At 40.8% G+C, this 20,566-nt stretch overlaps 1 protein-coding gene across 2 annotated transcripts; it reads left to right on the forward strand.

The window, feature by feature from the left end:
* Nucleotides 1-38: 38 nt before the first annotated feature.
* On the forward strand, nucleotides 39-15,835 carry LOC145483416 (tauropine dehydrogenase-like). 2 transcript variants are annotated; one of them, XM_081461922.1, is made up of 6 exons: nucleotides 39-1,180; nucleotides 3,612-3,786; nucleotides 6,125-6,417; nucleotides 7,612-8,115; nucleotides 13,423-13,728; nucleotides 14,379-15,835. In XM_081461922.1, the coding sequence occupies exons 1-6, from the start codon at nucleotides 1,097-1,099 to the stop codon at nucleotides 14,769-14,771; spliced, it is 1,755 nt and encodes a 584-aa protein (XP_081318048.1). In that variant the 5' UTR covers nucleotides 39-1,096; the 3' UTR covers nucleotides 14,772-15,835. The 2 variants fall into 2 exon arrangements, with proteins under 2 accessions (XP_081318048.1, XP_081318049.1); XM_081461923.1 differs by having other exon boundaries at nucleotides 7,615-8,115.
* Nucleotides 15,836-20,566: the final 4,731 nt, after the last annotated feature.

Raw genomic sequence — 20,566 nt, forward strand, 5'->3', positions numbered from 1 at the left:
ATTTTTATTAAAACAAAACTTAAGTTTAACTGTTCTTATTATAGAACGTGACATTCCCCACGCTATGTGCGTTAGTTACACTACTTCTTGCATCGATTATTCGAGTTTCAAAAGCTCGAGTCCAAACGTGTGTAATAAATTTCTATTGTTCTGTTCCTTAAAACTCAGGGAAATAATCTAATAACAGTTTTCCTTTTTCCGTTTTTTTTTTTTTTGTTATAATTTTTCCTTGCTTTATCCAAATGTATTTTGTTTCGTGATTTACTTTACTAGATTTTTTTTCTCTAGAACGTACACATCTTTACATTATGTGGAATAAAAATTCGCGTAATGAAAGTCACCCAAAATCCTTCCAAGGGCCTGTTTACAAGGAGGTGGGGCTACCCTAGCAAGCGGGCTAACCCTAGCTAAAGGGCAAAGTTGAACCTGGGACAACTTTAAATTGCGCGGTTACACTCAGAGGGTCTGGAAACAATTAGAAAGTTAGCCCGGGTGGGCGGGTTAACCCTACCTGGATTGTTTACAAGGGAAAAAGTTAACCCGCCTGCCAGGGTGAACCTAGCACGCAGATAGGGTAACCCGCCTACCCGGGTAACCCTAGCTGCCTTGTAAACACGACGAAGAAAAAAAAGAGGAAATGTGTGAGTGTTAGGGTAACCCGCTTGCTAGGGTAACCCTTCCTCCTTGTAAACAGGCCCTAACAAAGGCCTGATATTCACTCACGGTGGCCACGCGGAGAGGTCTCGGTTCACTCGCTCACAAAACGACAAAAATAAGCAACGAGCAGAAACAGGAGCATATCACAATGCTCCTGGCAGAAAATGATCTGACGTGGGTAGGCCGTGCCGATTTACAAAGAAGAATCACGCCTCAGAGACCCAGGGGCAGTTAGTTGGGCGGAAAGAAGTAAACGCTGCAAAAATCGAAGCGATGAAAGTTGCCCCGACTAATGCGCTGGCGGCTGCCGTGATGTGGAGATACCGTTACCAGATCAACTGAGCATGACACCGTGACACATACGTGACGGTAAAAACGTTGGCGAAGGACTGGGTTTGTTATGAATCGACTTCCGATTCTACTGATCAGCTGAACAATCATGGCGGCAAGAGAAGATGATATTGTGGCGGGTGAAATGGAGGATCAGACATCCGACCAAACAGGACAAAACTCGGCAGAACAGGTCAGTAATTCACAAAATAACCTTCAAACCTTTTGTAATCCAAAATTCAGAAATACTTTTAAAATTAAGAGGTACCCCGATACCAAATTGTCTAGCTAACTTAAAAATTTATTGTAAGCTTACGTGTCAAGCTGTAGAACGAAATATTAAGCTTAATATCATGTAATATTCTAAGCGAGTTCAGGCTTATTTTGTTTTAGTTTTTTTGTGAATTCTATTTGACTCAATGCCTAATAACTTTGAATACTACCCGGGAATGTGGTAAGTAAAACGTTTTTGAAATCCATCGTTTGCCTTTAGCCAGACAATAGGCCACTTTCATTACATTAAAATTCAGCTTGATCACAAACAAAAGATAGGAATAAACATTTTCACTTTGTTACCTTTCTTTGTGTCCTTAGGTCTCGCTAGGAAGCTGCGTTTTGATGTATAACTTGAAAGTACATGTGTAACCTATTGCTATAGAAATTGTCGGCTTAACTGAGAAAAAGTTAATTTAACTACCAATTACGTGCATCATATATCTTCATGTGGAGCTTTTCGTTTGGCGTTCTGCTAAAACAGACTAACAACACAATTACCAGAGCAATATAACGCTATGCACAAGATGTATTCATTGAATAACTGTAACCAAAGCTGGATCAACTGGGTAAAATCAGTGCAAGTCGTGGTCAGAAGAAGATATTGATAAATGATAGTTTCTCATTGCATCCAAGTTAAATTATGATCGTTTCTTTTGCCTATAGATGAAAGAAAGTCAAACACCCGGGGTCAAACATAAGACCATGCTTTAAAAGAGCAAACCTCCATCCACTTACAATTCAAACCTGCCAGCTTTTCAATCAACATTCTTCCAAAAATTTGAATTAGATGTAGATGGAGAATGTAGTAGTAGGCATAAAGCATTTTCAGAACCTTCCAAAATGAAAAAAGAGGGAGGGACCTACTATTTGGGATTTTAATAGATGCACATGAAGCATTTATTCAATGCTAACATCGTGATATATCTTTAGAGATGTGCATAACTGAAGACCATAACAGAAGTTAATCTTGAAATTTGGGTTGCCACAGTGAGAAAAGAATTTTTATGTAGTCTTGCATGAAGCGGTGGCCTCGTGGTTAGTGCGCTCGTCTCCGGATCGAGCGGTCCAGGTTCGAGCCCTGGCCGGGGACATTGTGTTGTGTTCTTGGGCAAGACACTTTACTCTCACAGTGCCTCTCTCCACCCAGGTGTATAAATGGGTACCGGCGAACTTAATGCCGGGGGTAACCCTGCGATGGACTAGCATCCCATCCAGGGGGAGTAGAAATACTCCTAGTCGCTTCATGCTACAGAAACCGGGATAAGCTCCGGCCTGATGGGCCAGTTGGCTCGCATGCAGACTTTACCTTGCATGAAGTATAAATTGCTGACCTTTATCAAGCTGAGAGTTAGTTCACTCATTCATGACTTTTGATTTGTTCCCGGCTTTGTTTCTCATTTCTTATGCGATATAAACTTATTACTAACAGTAATGAAATATTTATCCAGAATAACCCTTCAGTACAATAGCACTGTTATCAACAGTGTCCTGCTGGCTAAAAAATAAACATTAAAACCTTCAAAGACTACAACCTTGCAAATAAAAATTGTCTAACACATTCCTAAATTGTGGGAGATGCATTGTCCTCCTGGATAGCGTGCTCATCTTTGATCGAGTTGTCCAGGTTCCAGCCCTGACCAGGGACATTGCATTTTGTTCCTGGGCAAGACACTTACTCTCACATTGCCTCTCTCCACCCAGGTGTATAAATGGGTACTGCCAAACTTAATGCTGGGGGTAAACCTGCAATGGATTAGCATCCTATCCAGGAGGGAGTAGAAATACTCCTAGTATCTTCATGCTATAGAAACCGGGATAAGCTCGGGCCTGCTGGACCACTTGGCTCATATGCAGACTTTACATTTTTTTACATTCCTAAATTACACAAGACCCCTGAATTTAAACTCCTGATGAAATTACTCTACTCCACCAGGAAAATACTGGACTGGTATCCATTGTCACCTGGCAAAAGACATTATTTTTTATGATCATGTAGTTAGATGCCAAGTTGAACTAGACATATTTGAAATTTTGTCTTATCACGAACCAAGATATATATGTCTCTAATTGTAGGCTGACCTTCGTCAATTTATAAAAACTGTACAAGTATGACAAAAATGTTTGCCTCAAAAATATTGCAGCATTGTCTACAGCCCTTTATGTTGCAACAATAACATTGACCTCTTGCTCAAGGTGTTTATGTAGGTTTTTTTTTAAATTCATTGCAATCACTAGGAAAAAAAAAAAAGTTGGGTACGAAGGATGGGATAATGCATTGAGCAAAAGCAAAAATAAGAAAACAGATAGTTTTAGACAAGTAGACGTAACATTTAAGTTTCTTTGTGTAGGAAGATCAAGAGCCAGATAAACCAGAGGAATCAAACATTCAGCAAGATAATACTGGTCACAATCCTTCTGCCATGGCCAAATCTTCACCAGCTTATGCTGAATCCAACGGTGGGGAAAGTCCTCCATCGGACAGAAAGGACTTGTCCAGCAATGGGAACAACTCAAATAATTTAGGTGAATATATAACTAGCCCTCTCCACGCTTTGCTTTTGCTTACCTATGATTTTAGATTATTTTGCCCTCTACCTGTGTTGGTGGATACTCTACCTGTTTGCATGCATTGCCGCATTGCAGACCTATGATTCTAGACTGTCTAGCTATCTGCATGGAGCTATGATGGTAGATTTCTTAGCCCTGGAGGGATTTTACAGACCTATGATGCTCAGTAATTTATCTATCCATCTGCACACATTTTTAAGGCCCATGATTCTAGCTACATTGTCTTGCTAGGGGTCTGCATGCATTGTACATCTATGAAACAAGGACTGAACTATTGCAGTGATTTTTTCTTTGCACCAATTATGGATTATTATCTTGTTATACAGTATTATTGAGAAAGTTTGTAATATTTGTGATCAGCTTAAAGCAGGCCAATTTATCTTTAATTTTTAATTTGCACTTCAGTGCAAATTAACAGATTAATATGGGTAATCATATGAAAACAATTAAGGAATAATCAAGCAGTTAAGGAATAAGGTTACAGTACAAGTGATAATTGAATATTCTTTCTCAAACTCAGTAATAACTCATCAAGTTAAACAAAGAAAATCACAACTGTGAAGGAGGTTTGGATACCCTGTCTTATTGTCATAGATTTTGACAATTTCGGTTCTCCGTTTACGCCTGAGTTTGTGTTTGGATTGAAAAGATATAACAAGCACTCAAGACAGTGTTTCATCGGCTATCCAAAAACCTTGAATTTCACCAATAACACTTCGCTGCACATGGTATTTTCACCTCTCTTCTTGATGTTTGGATGTCCCAGTAAAAAACTGTTTCACGTGTTTAATATATTACTTCAAATTGCACTCGCTAAAGGCTGATGCAGTTTTATAAATCCCTAACCGCACTTACATTCATACAATTACCTATGCTAACCTGTTTGTTATGCACATAATAGTAATCAGCTGGTTCAAGACTCTTCTTCTCCATTTGTATTGTGCATGCAGATGTAGATTTATTACTGAAGTATTTGCATCATTTTCCTTTACAGCAAAATTTCATTCATTTTTTTTCTTTGGCAATCTTAGGATACATAGTTAAGAAGCTTAAAATAACTATTTGCAAGCCATGGAGCATTTTTTTCAAGTGCCTATTTCATACATGTAGCTGTGCTTATGGGGAAAGGTTTAAACCAACATAAGTTTTTACTTTGACTTTGTCATTTTACACTTTGTTGGACTTTGTTCCAATGAGCGAGATAACCAAAAGTGATTCACAACAACATTTTGACCTTGTTGCACGCCCAAAGAACACAACGGACTCAGTCATCTCTTTACTACCTTGGCTTTGCAACAACAACAGGGGTACCATATGTGTTCTTCCACAGCCAAAGTATTGGCTTGAAAATTTCCAAGTTCCAAATATTTCATTTATTTCCACAGCTGTTCAGGTCTTGTTATCCAGCAACGAGATACAATTCTAACAAAGAGTTTTTCGGTGGAAACAGGAGCAGTGATAGCAGAACATAACACTCATGCTCTTCCAAAGCACATGCAACAAGTCTGAATCTGTCATCGCCGATGAACTTTCCTTAGTTTGGCTTCTTACCTCAGGATTTGCTCCCTCAATTCATGTAGAAAAACTGCCTAAAGGGAATTCTGTTGTTTGCGTATATATGAAACTCCCCCCCACCACCCCCAAGGTAATATACCTTAGGGAAAAATCGGTCACAAGTTTAAATTTTAGCTTCCTTATGGAAGCTGTTAACGAGTGAAGCTTCCCTAGGGAAAATTTTAATAATGTGATCACAGTGTGTATTTTTTTGAGTAACCAGTACTGATGAGCCATGACACTTCTCTATTTTGACTAAGAACTGGAACAGTGTAACCTTCGCTTTACAGATGCTGGGTGGAAGGGAGATGCTTAAACATGTATGGGGAGGCTCTACCCGAGTTCTAAATCGTATCCTTTTATATAATATTTATACTAGAAAAGGTTATCCTTTGGTATAACTTCTATAGAAAATGTCACCCCTTTCACGTGCCTACAGTAGACACAATCCATCCCTTTTCTTTACATTTGGAACTGTTATCTCCCAAAAAGACTTAATGAAATGGCTGTTTGGTATGTCTGTCCAAGATAATTTGGCATTTTCCCTACCCTTTCTGTACTTGAAGTTGTGAAATCTCTACCATGCTAATATGCACTGTCCCTCCAGCTGGATAAAGCTTCCCCTTTTCAGGTTTGGGAAGACTCTCCAGTATAGTTCAGTATTTAGTTTAGTATTGTCAAGTACCCTCACCCCTCTGAGGTACTGATGCTCTCTATTTTTTTTTCTGCTATTCGTCAGCAAGGAGAATCTTGCCCATAGCAGCTGTAGGACTGGCAGCTGGTACTGCCGCTGTGGTAGCCGCTCCAGCGGTTCTTGGTGCTGTTGGCTTTACTGCTGGAGGTGTTGCTGCTGGATCAGTTGCAGCTTCTATTCAATCAGTATTCTATGGAGGCTACGTAGCTTCTGGAAGTATGTTTGCATTGGCACAGAGTGCAGGAGCTGCCGGTATTGGGGTAGCTGGGAATGCTGCCATTGGTGGGATCACTGCTGGCATTACTGGAGGGTTTACGGCCTTAGGAAGTTATATGTTTGTATGTTTCAATTATAAATCGTCTAGCGTTTCTTGTTTTTGGGACATGTTTTATTAATTTTTTTTATTATTGTTTCATTATTAGAGAATCCAGTTTTCATAATTTCAGCTATAATGATATTTTCGCAGAACATAATTGTATTCTGTGCATGTAATAGCATTTTCCAAAATATCAAGATCTATTTTAATGTGAAGTCATATGAACACCATCATCCATTACAGCACATGTAAAGGAAACTGTGTTCGAACGGAAGAGTGCCTCCAACATTCCTAAAAGCATGTGCGCAATTTAATATGTAGTATTAGTCTCTTCATATCATTGACAAATTGATGTCAATTTTTCATGTGTTTGGAGCAAATTTTTCTTATATTGTCGTGAACCAACCTGCACACTAATTGTAACCTGATTGGTGGTCAGTTTGCCGAAATTGTCAAGATCCTTGTGTGATGGCGGAGCTTTATAGAGAGGTGGGGCTTAAGTTTAATTGGGGCGTTTCAGACTGTAAAGGGCGTCTTAATTGATCTTTTGAAATCTATGGGCTTACTGGCAAAATATGGCCTTGCTTTGGGCTTAATAAGGCAAACAGTCACATGGAATATTGAGAGAAAACGAGCTGTTGGGCATTGAACTTAATTGGGAGTAAAATGAATTTCTCTCGGTTCTCTATCGGCCTACTAGTTGTTTACCGCCACAACAGTTCATAGGTTTTTGGCCAAACTGAGCGCTTGCTATAATTTTTACTCAGTTATTTTAACACCCGGGGGGGGGGGGGGGGGGGTGGGGTACTCCCAGAAAAGTCGGGTGGAGGTGTGCGGCCCACTTCCCAAAACCCTTACCCTATTTATGACCAAAATCCGCGATTTTTCCTACCCTATTTATGACCGTTGCAGCTGGCACAGTTGCCCTAAGCATAAGTTACGAAGGGCTTTTGTTGATGGCCTTATTGATAATGATGAAAAGGTAGCTTCTTCTAAGAAACATACCCATTTCAAGACTAGAGTGCTAAAACCATACCCTATTTAAGACCAAAATGGCCAAAATCGACACCTTATTTATGACCAAAACGACTGAAAATCCCTACCCTTTGGGGCCGCACATACCTGTATATCCCATATAAGGGAGTACCTCCTCCGGGTTTTGACAATTGACAGTATAAGTTTACGAAATTCATAAAAGCTGAAATTTTGTTTTCAGAAGAGTCGTTCAGTCAAGCTGTTGATTTGCGTGTGTGAGACAGAGGCACGCACATTTGCCGGTATTGCATCGTCTTTGAAAGATACTGAAGTTCGACTTCTTGGTTTCCATCAAGATGAAGTAGAGCGCTGCAATGCTGCAATGAACGAGCTCAAGGTAAATTCTCATTGGAAGAGAGAAGAACCAACTTCCATCACATCTCAACCTGTACTGGTAACGAATAACCCAGAGGATGCCATACGAGATGTCAACATCGTGGTATTTATGCTGCCCGCCTCTGCCCATGAAGTTTTTCTTGATACTTTGAAACCTTACATTAAACCTGGCACAATAATAGTTGGTCTACCAGGGGCTCCAGGCTTCGAATTCCAGGTACTTCACGTGCTGGGTGATGTAGGGCAGCGATGCACGATCATGAATTTTGAGTCATCACCCTGGGTCTGCCGTTATACTGAGTTTGGTGTTGACTGTGAAGTTTTTGGGAACTTACTGGGAGCCATAAAGGTAAAAGTGTCTCACTTTAAATTCCTATGATGTTTTTAGGTTATAGCCATTGCAAAGTGCAGACAGCTCTTGTGCAGATCGTGTATGTGTCCTGGTCATGGGCTCCTTCAGGGCCTGCGGCTCGTATTCCCAAAGCATTTTTTGTTTTCCCCAACTTCCTATCGTGTTTCTTTAACTCGATAGAAACACGGGAAATGTTTTCTGTTTCTTAAGAATGGCTGACTGTTAGGATCGAGAAACGCCGGTCAACGTCCCATTTGACAAATCGCTCATATTTTGCCCAAAGATACCCTTAGCTGACCTAATTCTAAAAATCATATTTAAAGGTTCCAGCGAATTTTTGTTTTTCAGAAATTCGCGAAAATTTGAAAGCGCGGTCAAAGTGCGGTTTTCGTGTAATAAAATGACTGAAATAAGGTGCGAGGACGAAGCGCTGCTTAAGCCTTAAAATAAACTCAATTGCCTTCAAACTTAACACAAATATGGAACAACCACTCTAATTTATTCCTCGCTTTAAACTAATCTCAGATATGTTGATATAGTGGTTTTCCGAACCATTTTAAAAACAGCTATGAAGCGTGTGAAAAATAACGGCAAAATATAGGTCATGTTTAACAGCATAAAAATGCATCTGGTACCTCACTTTCCGATTATTTTACTTTACAGCCTTAAAATATCATTATTAAAGATATACCGTGCCAAGTTTCAAGCTCGAACTCGCAATATTTCCCTTTGTGAAAAACGAAAATCTATGTCAAAGTGTTGGGCGCAAATAACACAATAATGATGCACGAACCAGAGACAAATCAATTTCAATGGCGAAAGTAAAAGGCTGTCATTAATTAGAATCCCGTCAATTCACTGCTATCAGTAGAAACATAATGTCCACTGCATAAAAACTGTTTTTAGACGTTTTGGAGCCATTGCGCGTTAACTTTGTTTAATTTCGTGTCCGCCGTCATGTCTAGTTTGTCATCGCGTGTATTTCCTTAATGTAAACAACACGTGAATGGTTGTCATAACAAACGCAAGAGATTTCCTGGAACCTTAATGTTTTCGATTCACCAAAACGCTTTAAGTTCGTTAAGACACAATAATGGGTCAACTTGGAATGCTGTTTAGCATCAAGGACGTTAAAGGACTGCAAATCAATCGAGTTGAAATATCTTGAAGCAAATCAAAATCGCGCCCTTATTCTAATTTGGTAAACAGCCGATCTCCGTTCAAGTTCAAGACGTCGAGAGGTTAATCCGGCAATGTATTACCGGTACAACAACAAAATCAAACCGAGATCATCAAAAGTGTAAGTTTAAAAGTGTAGTGGCAAGTTCCAAATAAATTTCGCCTATATAAATTGGAAACAAGATTTGAAACGGTCTGACCGGAAACAAATAAACAAAATATTAATACGACTAATTTAACCCGGAAATGTTACAGAAAACATACCTAAAAGCCGTCGATTCCCCTCAATACCAGTCCGCATTGCCTTAAAGAGCCCAAGCTTTCTGCTGTAAGAATCAGGAGCCTCGTGAATCTGTATTTATTATATCGGCAACCATGCTGCGTGGCTGATATTCGAGACTCAGTAAAAGTTGTCACACAGCCGTAGGAGCAGCCCAGTCACGCTTTCACTGCTCTTGCGCAAATTTCCAACATTTCGCAATTTACATGAACAGACTACAAGTTTAAAGTAGTGACAGTAGATTGAAATGCGCTTTTTAAAGCTCTCCTATCGAGGAACAATTATTTCTTGTGTCTGAATGGCTCTTAGTTGTAGCTACAGTCGGGGAGGGCAGAGGGTATTCCCGGAAATTTCGGATATCTGTATGCCGTGGAAGATTAAGTGGTCTCCAGCTCTTAACGCCAACACTGAAACACTAGGTGATTCTCGAAGTATCACAGGGATCACTAAGCTAAATAATTTTGAGTGTAGCTCCGCTGAGTCAATTACCTGTTGGCGCGCATATTGCATTGACCGCGGACAGGTGGAAAAACAGTTAAACCGGAAAAACCTATTGCACATTGTAATTTAGCGTTGTCCAACACGCAGTCGGTCTGGTTGTAATGTTAATCGTATTTGAGAGAATCTCAAGTTTTCTTTAGACACATACCGGGGTGACATACTACTAGTTGGGCGTGGCCGGAAGCCACGAGTCAAGTCAGTCAATTTGCCATGCTTAACCGAGAAGAGTGATAGTGAGGCACTAGTGGAAGGACTGCAGATTGTCCCTACGCTTTACCCTAATAGGCCTCTGTGTTATTCTAATAAACTGATGCTGAGCTCGCTCCAGGGGGCGGTGAGATGAGAGACCCTGGGAACAAGGTTGAGACGATTTGGCCGTTAGTTTTTCCTCTAAACTGCCTTCCTCCTGTACTCCCTCCCCTTCTCTACAAACATTTAATGATCCTCCCCCCTCCCCTCCCCCCCCCCGCAAGAGGTGTTTGCTAAATGCCGAAGAAGCCAAACACCGACAGTTCCTAAGAATACTTCCGCCAAGTGCAGTTGTTAGTAAAATACTTCAGAAGCGCCGAGTATGGAGCTTTTCCGCGCACGAGTGGGAGAGGTATATCTAGTCCCATGTCTTCGCACCCACACGGTAGCATAGACAGTTTCAGGTTCTTTAGGTACCAAAGGATGCTGGAGCTGGAGTATTTCTACAACTTCCTTTGCCTGACTAAAATTTCTCTCCTCTTCAGATGCCTGAACATGCATCTCATCAGGATCACTTTGGCGCATTGCGGCACTTAGGTGAGAGAAAAACTAGCACCTGAAAAAGAACGAATATTATAAGGATCCCGGGCACTGCGCATTCCCGCGCCACCATTTCGGCGTCAAGCTCTTGGCCTGTCGTTTGACCAATGTGGAATTTTGCCATAAGATACGATTGCTCCTTGTCACTGACTGCCCTGGGAGCCCAAACCTTTTTTAAAGCAACAAGGGCTTCCTGGTGACCTATTGTGGCTTTGAGTTAAGCGCCAACGCCTGCTCCAGCAGGGTTTGTAGCACATATTGGTTAAGTCCATAAGGGAATAGCTCTCCAGGGACTGAGTACATTTCTCCAGCGACAAGTGCCTCTCTAAAGTAGACAGCCTATAAAAGACACGAATGCAGCGGTCTTGAAGACACTAACACACCCCTACCGTGCATGGTTACTATCCATGGAAACCTCAGCAGACGCTTCCTCGGTTAAACCCGTTGATAATGGCACTGATGTTAAGGTCGCAGTCACTCCTCTCGGTTAAGCATGGCGACTTGACTGACTTGACTCGTGGCTCCCGGCCACACCCATCTAGTAGTATGTCACCCCGGTATGTGTCTAAAGAAAACTTGAGATTCTCTCAAATACGATTAACATTACAACCAGACCGACTGCGTGTTGGACAACGCTAAATTACAATGTGCAATAGGCTTTTCCGGTTTAACTGTTTTTCCACCTGTCCGCGGTCAGTGCAATATGCGCGCCAACAGGTAATTGACTCAGCGGAGCTACACTCAAAATTATTTAGCTTAGTGATCCCTGTGATACTTCGAGAATCACCTAGTGTTTCAATGTTGGCGTTAAGAGCTGGAGACCACTTAATCTTCCACGGCATACAGATATCCGAAATTTCCGGGAATACCCTCTGCCCTCCCCGACTGTAGCTACAACTAAGAGCCATTCAGACACAAGAAATAATTGTTCCTCGATAGGAGAGCTTTAAAAAGCGCATTTCAATCTACTGTCACTACTTTAAACTTGTAGTCGGTTTATGTAAATTGCGAAATGTTGGAAATTTGCGCAAGAGCAGTGAAAGCGTGACTGGGCTGCTCGTACGGTTGTGTGACAACTTTTACTGAGTCTCGAATATCAGCCACGCAGCATGGTTGCCGATATAATAAATACAGATTCACGAGGCCCCTGATTCTTACAGCAGAAAGCTTGGGCTCTTTAAGGCAATGCGGACTGGTATTGAGGGGAATCGACGGCTTTTAGGTATGTTTTCTGCAACATTATCGGGTTAAATAAGTCGTATTAATATTTTGTTTATTTGTTTCCGGTCAGACCGTTTCACATCTTGTTTCCAATTTATATAGGCGAAATTTATTTGGAACTTGCCACTACACTTTTAAACTTACACTTTTGATGATCTCGGTTTGATTTTGTTGTTGTACCGGTAATACATTGCCGGATTAACCTCTCGACGTCTTGAACTTGAACGGAGATCGGCTGTTTACCAAATTAGAATAAGGGCGCGATTTTGATTTGCTTCAAGATATTTCAACTCGATTGATTTGCAGTCCTTTAACGTCCTTGATGCTAAACAGCATTCCAAGTTGACCCATTATTGTGTCTTAACGAACTTAAAGCGTTTTGGTGAATCGAAAACATTAAGGTTCCAGGAAATCTCTTGCGTTTGTTATGACAACCATTCACGTGTTGTTTACATTAAGGAAATACACGCGATGACAAACTAGACATGACGGCGGACACAAAATTAAACAAAGTTAACGCGCAATGGTTCGAAAACGTCTAACAACAGTTTTTATGCAGTGGACATTATGTTTCTACTGATAGCAGTGAATTGACGGGATTCTAATTAATGATAGCCTTTTACTTTCGCCATTGAAATTGTCTCTGGTTCGTGCATCATTATTGTGTTATTTGCGCCCAACACATTGACATAGATTTTCGTTTTTCACAAAGGGAAATACTGCGAGTTCGAGCTTGAAACTTGGCATGGTATATCTTTAGTAATGATATTTTAAGGCTGTAAAGTAAAATAATCGGAAAGTGAGGTACCAGATGCATTTTTATGCTGTTAAACATGACCTATATTTTGCCGTTATTTTTCACACGCTTCATAGCTGTTTTTAAAATGGTTCGGAAAACCACTATTTCAACATATCTGAGATTAGTTTAAAGCGAGGAATAAATTAGAGTGGTTGTTCCACATTTCTGTGAAGTTTAAAGTCAATTGAGTATATTTTAAGACTTAAGGAGCGCTTCGTCCTCGCACTTTATTTCAGTCATTTTATTACACGCAAAACCCGCACTTTGACCGCGCTTTCAAATTTTCGCGAATTTCTGAAGAATAAAAATTCGCTGGAACCTTTAAATATGATTTTTGGAATTAGGTCAGCTAAGGGTATCTTTGGGCAAAATATGAGCGATTTGTCAAATGGGACGTTGACCGGCGTTTCTCGATCCTAACAGTCAGCCATTCTTAAATATTGCCGCACGTTAAGTTGTACCGAAAAAAGTACCATCATCTTCCCTTTCTGGCTTGGCCTGCTCCTCGTAACTTATTTTTTGTGTCGTTTCACAGCAAGGAAAGGATGTTGCTCCCAAGAAGGACCCAGTTTCCACACTGCAATCTCTCTTGGATCCCCTCCCTAAACTGATCGTTGCTGGTCATCTTTTGGGTGTTCAGTTAATGAGCGTCGATGCCTACCTGCACACGTCAATACTGTATGGTCAGTGGGAGGGGTGGGACGGAAATCCACTTGACCAGCCACCTCTGTTCTACAATGGCCTGACTGAGTCAGCTGCGAACCTCCTCTCCAGCGTATCAGATGAGGTTGTTAACATTGCCAAGCTCTTTGAGTTGAAGACTGAAGCTGATATGTCTAGTGTAAGAATTTTCAATTTTTATAAAAACAAATACCCACCTAATCTTTGTCTCGTCGTTTGTAGTTGATATGTGATGTACAAGCAAGCAAGAGAGGTTGAAGAGTAGTGTTTGGAGGGGAGGGGAAGCAATGTTATTCCTTTTTTACTTAAGAACTGGCTCTGTTAAATCTTTGGTGAAAGAAAGCAACGTCCAATCCAGGTATGCTTGTTGGTAAGAATTCGTCAGTCAGACAGACGTTTAACTACAGACCACCAGCTATAGAAACAACTACTCTTTTCAAGGTTAAGGAACAAAGCAGACTTCAGCCTCTCGATCTAAAAATGCAAGTCTGCTTATGTAGATCTGCTTCACCGCCGTTACCACAAGCATTAATGTACGGGCCCACCGACTACCATACATACTGGCCATTAATGTCATTCCACACCCATCAGTGTTAGTATCTATAAATGAACTGATTAGGATATCCGCTATTCCCCTAGAAGGCATTACAGCATTTCTTTTCAGGTTACTTTAACAATTTGAGAGTGATTATTAATGCCTGAGGCATTCCACACGCCATGTCCAGCCTGTAACCTTACGAGCTAAATACTGCAACACTTTGCGTGCCTGTGATAACACATGATTAAGTGTTGCGTACTAACTCTCCACAGGTTGTCCACATTCATCTATGGCTTGTGCGACGTTATTCTCATGACATCTCAGATAAGTCGACCCTTTACAAGGCAATACAGACCAATGCTGCATATCAAGGGATCAAGCATCCAGTCAAGACAACTGAAGACGGCAAATTCGTGCCAGATTTCACGCACCGTTACATGACCGAGGATGTCCCATACGGCCTGGTAGTCATCCGGGGTGTTGCAGAAATTGTGGGTGCTAAAACGCCGAATATTGACAAGGTGCTTACATGGTGTCAGGAGAAAATGGGCAAAGAATACCTCGTGAACTCAAAACTGCAAGGAAAAGATGTCGCTTCATCCAGAGCACCGCAGAGATATGGATTCACTTCTCTGGAATCCATCTTGTCGGTGACCCGTCCGTAGATCAAGAGAGCGTAAAGCTATTAATTGCATAAATTAATAACTGTTAAGTGCGAAAATATGCGGACGGTTTTTCATGTATGTCAGTCGGGGGGTAGGTAGTAGTCGGTATTTATTTACTTGAGTGGAATCCACTCTATTCTACTTTAATATACAAGTGCGTTATTAAGCTCTAGAAATAAACAGCAACCGGAATAAAGGGCGTGGTTACTTTAAATCACTCAAGAAAAGCAGCATGAAGGCAACAGATTTTTTTCCCCTTTCTGTTTGAGTTGCCTGCGAGTTAAAAGACAACTTTCTGGACATGTCCATTGTCGTATTCTGTGAAAAGTTCAAAAAGCTGGCTTCGCATAATTTCAAGCTCATCAAAATTATTAGGGGCTAGTTACCCTCTCCGTCCCCTCCCCTAGCTAAAGTGTGTGCTGTTGTGTAGACGATGGACGGTGCCCTTAAGTTGTAGCTATCATACTTACTCATATAGGCATCCAATAATAAGCCACTGGGTTGAGCTAAGGACTGATCGCGGGATGAAACGTGGCTTGGGATCTAATCCTTTGTCCAAGGAACTCTTGGTTTGAAATTTTGTCCAAACCTTTTGAAAACATTTTTACAACTCAAAGAAACGATACCAGCTGTGTTTTACTTTGGTCGCGAAAGTTTGGGGTAACTGATCATGACGGATGGCGAATCAGAATTTTTACCTTGTAAGCGTTATTTCAACAAGAACTTTGTAGAAGTAGCGTGACATCCCTGCTGGGATTTCAATTTTTTGCGAACTTATGAACCAAGCCAAGCTGAAAGTGAATGTATGGCATTCCGTGAGTATAGATACTTCCAACTGTTTTGACGTTTTCATATCGCAAAACCTTTGAATATGACTTATTTTCTGTTTTATACTGGATGATTTTGCTTTAGGTGATGTTTTTATAACTGGACTAATTGCTGGTCATTGTGGTACAGTAAGGAAAGCGGCCATCACTTCTCACAAACAACCACACAAGCCACGCTTATTCTAGGGGTACAGTTTCGATGGCTATACTCGTTTAAAAGCACAGCCCTCTTCCCTCCCTCCCTCCCTTCCCCCCCCCCCCCTTTTGGACGTAAATTAACGAAGGGTCCCCACAAAACACAAAAACTCAAAAGCTGAAGCTCTTTCAATCTGTTGGTACAATCCAATCCTTTCCCTGATATACAGCGTTAAATACCCGTTGCAGGTACTTGAGAGTAGGAAATAGATGCAACATTGTTTTAACAGGTTTTATCAACCTTCTGAGTATAATGAACAGTTTTTAATTGACTAGTTAATTTTATATCCCAATATCCAAGACAATAAGAAAGCCACAAGTTCTGCTGAGAAGGACCAGGAAAATAAAGCAGAAAGTGGTGGTGCCTCTAGTGAGAATCGTCTTCATAGCGACCTATTGTTTAGGTCTGAGCAAGCCACCTGGCAAACAGTGCCAAAGCACAGTCAGCATTCAAGAGCACAAAGACAAGGTATTATCAATCACGACTATTGATGACAGAGTACATAATGATTTACATTTCCGAGACTTCCTGGTGTCAGTATAAAGGTAAAGCGTCTATTAGTTTGTTTTTGCCTGGTTTACCTCGTCTGCGCAGCGCCCCTGTTGGTGACAGTCTGTTAAGTTTTATCTCGCACTGAAGTGATGAATGACTATTTTCTCGGTCAAATGGAAAATGGATGCACAGGAACTAAATTTATCTGGTGCTTTTATTTTTTTATAATGCTTTGGACTGACTAGATTTGTTGTCGCCAGGGGAGTAGCAATACACCTGGTAAGCAAGACGTAGTGTTTGTAAGTTGCTTGGGTTTCGATTGATTTGACCAATGGAAATTCAGGACACTTGGGTGTGGAATTGTTATTGGAAATGGTAGATTACCTCCGGCGTGTAATGCGATTTCGATTACCCAAACACTCCCTCTTCTCCAAGAGTTCAGTAGCAGTTTCATCAGAAGGTAACAACTATTTCGAAGCCTTTGTTAACATACAGAAAGGTAAATGTTAATTCAAGGTATTAATTAACATTTGTTCTAGCTTTGCTTTTGATCGAAAATATTTCGAATAACAGCTTTTTTCTACCGAAATTTTTGTAATGTTAATCGCTACTTTTGCTAACAACATGCGATTACAGAATTCTTTATAGTTTTGCTGTCAAATTAATTCCAAACTACTCACGAGAAGAAACGTGACGTGATTTGGCATCAAACAGCATAAAACAGTTAAAAGTTGTGAATAGTAATAACGCAATGCCAAATTAATCAAAGTGACTATCAGCCACTGCACTTGGAAAATGGATCGTCTGTAAACAGTGACAATTTTGATGCCACTGACTTGAGGTTTTAATCCGAAGAGTTAAAGTTAAAGCCCACTGGCATTGGTAAGAAATAGTGAAAAACGCAACGGTTAGAGAATGCATGAGGAGATGTGACACCGTTGAAAGCATTTATAGAGATATCGGTGATCTTCGTCTGAGACAATTATAAAGAAAGTACCGCTTCTTGTCCGATCTCCAAAGCAAGTAATAATTCTCATTTTCATTCCTATTTTTTTGTCGTTCTTTATTTTTCCAGCAAATATTAGGGATTTTTTTCTTTCTTTGTCTTTGTTACCTTTTGAGAGATCTTAGTTATAAAAAAAGAATGTATCTACCGCACAGGCAGACCACTCTATGTTTTCGTGGTTTTAAATAATTGTTTATTTGAAACGAACAGAATCTATGGGGGTTATGAATAAAGCTCTGAAAACTGCATATCTAAATTACATCTCGGTCTGAATATCCCAATAAAGTTAAATGAAATGTTAATCGACTCGTGTGGTGTTTTTCACCTTCCTGGGCCGTCTGATCTGAAGCGTTTTTTTACTTAAATTACTGTTGGCCGCAGACCGATAAGACAAGAGAGGGAGACAAGGCTTGCAACTTGGCGGCCGCCAGCTGCTACCTCCTTACTTCACACTGGAATTAACGCCAAAATACTGATAATCTCACCTAAATGGCGACGGTTGTTGACCGATGAGATCCCTTCGCCGAATAGCGTCGCGCACAAATGACGTCACGAAAATTTACCCCCCGATGTGACTCAGACAAACAAACCATTTCATGCGCTACTTCTCTGAAAGCGCCGACGTATGGAACAACGGCGCTCGCGAGCGCTTCAGCGTGATACTCAGTGAGTGATTTCGCAGGCTGATGGCCTCTCTAGCTCAAAATGTTATAGAAAACTCCCAACATGTACCTTGGAATAATAATAATAATAATACAGAGATTAAAAGAGGGCGGCAAAGTATGATGGTAAATACAAAGGCTGTTTATGCGTCGTTACGGCCTTAGTAGATCTTAGTAGAAAAATTATCGACATTCAGATGTATTACTCACAAGAAAGCCAGCAAGCCTGCAAATAAATACCATAGATTCGATTCGATTCGTTGCCTTGCCGTGATCAAACTGGCCTGACTCTGTCTTGGCACATAAAAAAAAATAGTTTTAGCCCGCGCTATTTATGTTTCACGTATCGCGCCATACATATCTATGAAATATATGCAGTTGAGGTCTGCTAACAGTCAAAGATTTGTTTATGTGCTCGGATAAATGGCTCTATTAAAATCTAGGTCCTCTAAATTGCACAGAACACCTAATTCTACCATGCATTTGGAGTTGTCTCTGGGATAATAGTAATTATGTCCTCCTGTTCTATCGTATTTGTTTGAGCGGACTGCTCGGGTTGTCAAATATGGGAATTTCTGGAAATAAGTCAGCTGATAAGTCTTCTCTTCAAGACCAGGATAAACAATGGATAAGTTTCTTACGATTCTTCGTAATACGTTTCTCCCTGTGAACTATTCCGATCGGCTAGTCGCAACTGCCGCGTTAAAAGTTCTCGACTTCCAATTCCTGATGGTCTTGAGTCTGCCCGACTGTCACTGCGGCTTTGTAAGATCCTCGTGCAATTTGTGACATTTAGGCTCCTTTGTGGACACCTTGAATCCATTTTGCATTACCCACGGCAGCAGTGTTTGCTTTCTAACATTATATAAGCTAAGCAAGAACCTAGACCACCAATCCTTCCTTTTTTGCCTGATTTTCTGGTCTAGAATACAACGCGCCCATACAAAACCTTCTACCGGACTATAATTCTTGTCTGAGTCATGTGGGGGGGGATCTCTGGAGATGTAATCTATTTTTAGAAACTGTGCGCGACGCTATTTGAGCTTCATCCCTCCAACATTTTCCAAGCAAATCGATGCTGAAATCACAAATACAGCTTTCTCAATATGATCGGTGCCAAACTCAGCGACCAAAGGAATTCAAGACATGCAGGCCGTTTCAAATCTACCAATCAGCGCTTCATCCCGCGGCAGCCCACCGCAATGCCAAGCGATGATTGGTAGATTTAATAGGTTGACAGAGACATGCAGCCTTAGTTTGTAGCGTCCTTCTTTGCTATCGGACATCCATGTTACGGTCAATTGACACCTTTGAAAACAAGGTATCCGCTGACAAGTATCACGTGACCATATCGCGGGTTCAAGTTGAAAGCTCATCGAGGTCACGTGTGTTTTTGAAGTTGACAGCTGACCAAGCGCTGGTTTTGATTGGATCATGGGCTCATGTCAAGTTAACTTGTTGTAAAGAGGGTTGGTTTGTTCGGAAGCCGGTTAACGCTAACCCAGGATTAAAAGTTAACCGAATGATAAATTTTTCTTGTATGCAAATGTCTTTTACTGCATTTGTTTTAAGTATTTTGAGATTACTCAAACTCAAAACAGAAGGCCAAGCAATATGCAATATACAATAAACCTCACCGCCAAGTTACAAAACTCCAATCAAAATTCTCGTTTATCTTAGGTTAGCTTAATCGGTCTCCGCTATTAGGCTTGGCTAAATCTATGTATTATAATTGGCTTCTGTATATGAAAACGTTCGTGCAATAATCTATTCAATGTAGATCATTTCTGTGGTAAGATTTTGAGTACTTGCATCAGAAATTCAAAGAATAACTAACTTGACACGGTGCAAGCGACTGTAAAACGGCCCTAGACGGCGCGATGTTGGAAACCCGGGGCTACCCCTATATTGAAAGGCTGGGTCGTCGTCTCGGGTACAAATCAAGGATTCTGGTCTCACTTAGGGTGTTGATGACGAAGCGTCGCCATTCTTAGCTGTCAAAGTATCCTTTAGGGTGCACTACAAGAAATAATAACAAAAGAAACGCTTTCATTTAGTTCTGTTTTTAGGCTTGATTTCGGGTGTCTGGAAAACCCGAATAGCGAATAGCAAATTGTCGCGAATAGCGAATAGCGAACACCGGATGGTCGCGAATAGCGAATAGCAAATAGTACGAATAGAGGCGAACAGTCGCGAATAGCGGCAAATAGTAGCAAATAGGGTACCCAGCATCTCGTCGCAGTCAACCTCGAAGCAACATGGGACGGAATTTTCCCGCTTAAAAAACATGGACGCTTATCAGGACAAAAGGTGTTTCTAAATGTAATGTCTTCTGTTCTCATCGCTGCAAAAGCGCAAATGCGCCTCTATTAGGATATCCTTGTTTTCTGTTTTCTTAATGTCGTCCATGGACAGCCCATAAATTCATTGAAATTCTGTTGCTTATTTGGATCATTAATTAACGCATTAGATGTTGTTGTTTTTATAACCGGAGAGGTTCGTTTATGTCCTTTCAGTCGATAAAAGAATCACAGACCGCTTGCCTCATATTTATTGTCCTTTTTACAGAAAGTGCTTGGTCGAGTTATCAGCGTCCACGGATAAACGCTATT

Source organism: Orbicella franksi, chromosome 4 (genome assembly GCF_964199315.1).
Source record: "Orbicella franksi chromosome 4, jaOrbFran1.1, whole genome shotgun sequence".
In the NCBI taxonomy this organism is placed as follows: domain Eukaryota; kingdom Metazoa; phylum Cnidaria; class Anthozoa; order Scleractinia; family Merulinidae; genus Orbicella; species Orbicella franksi.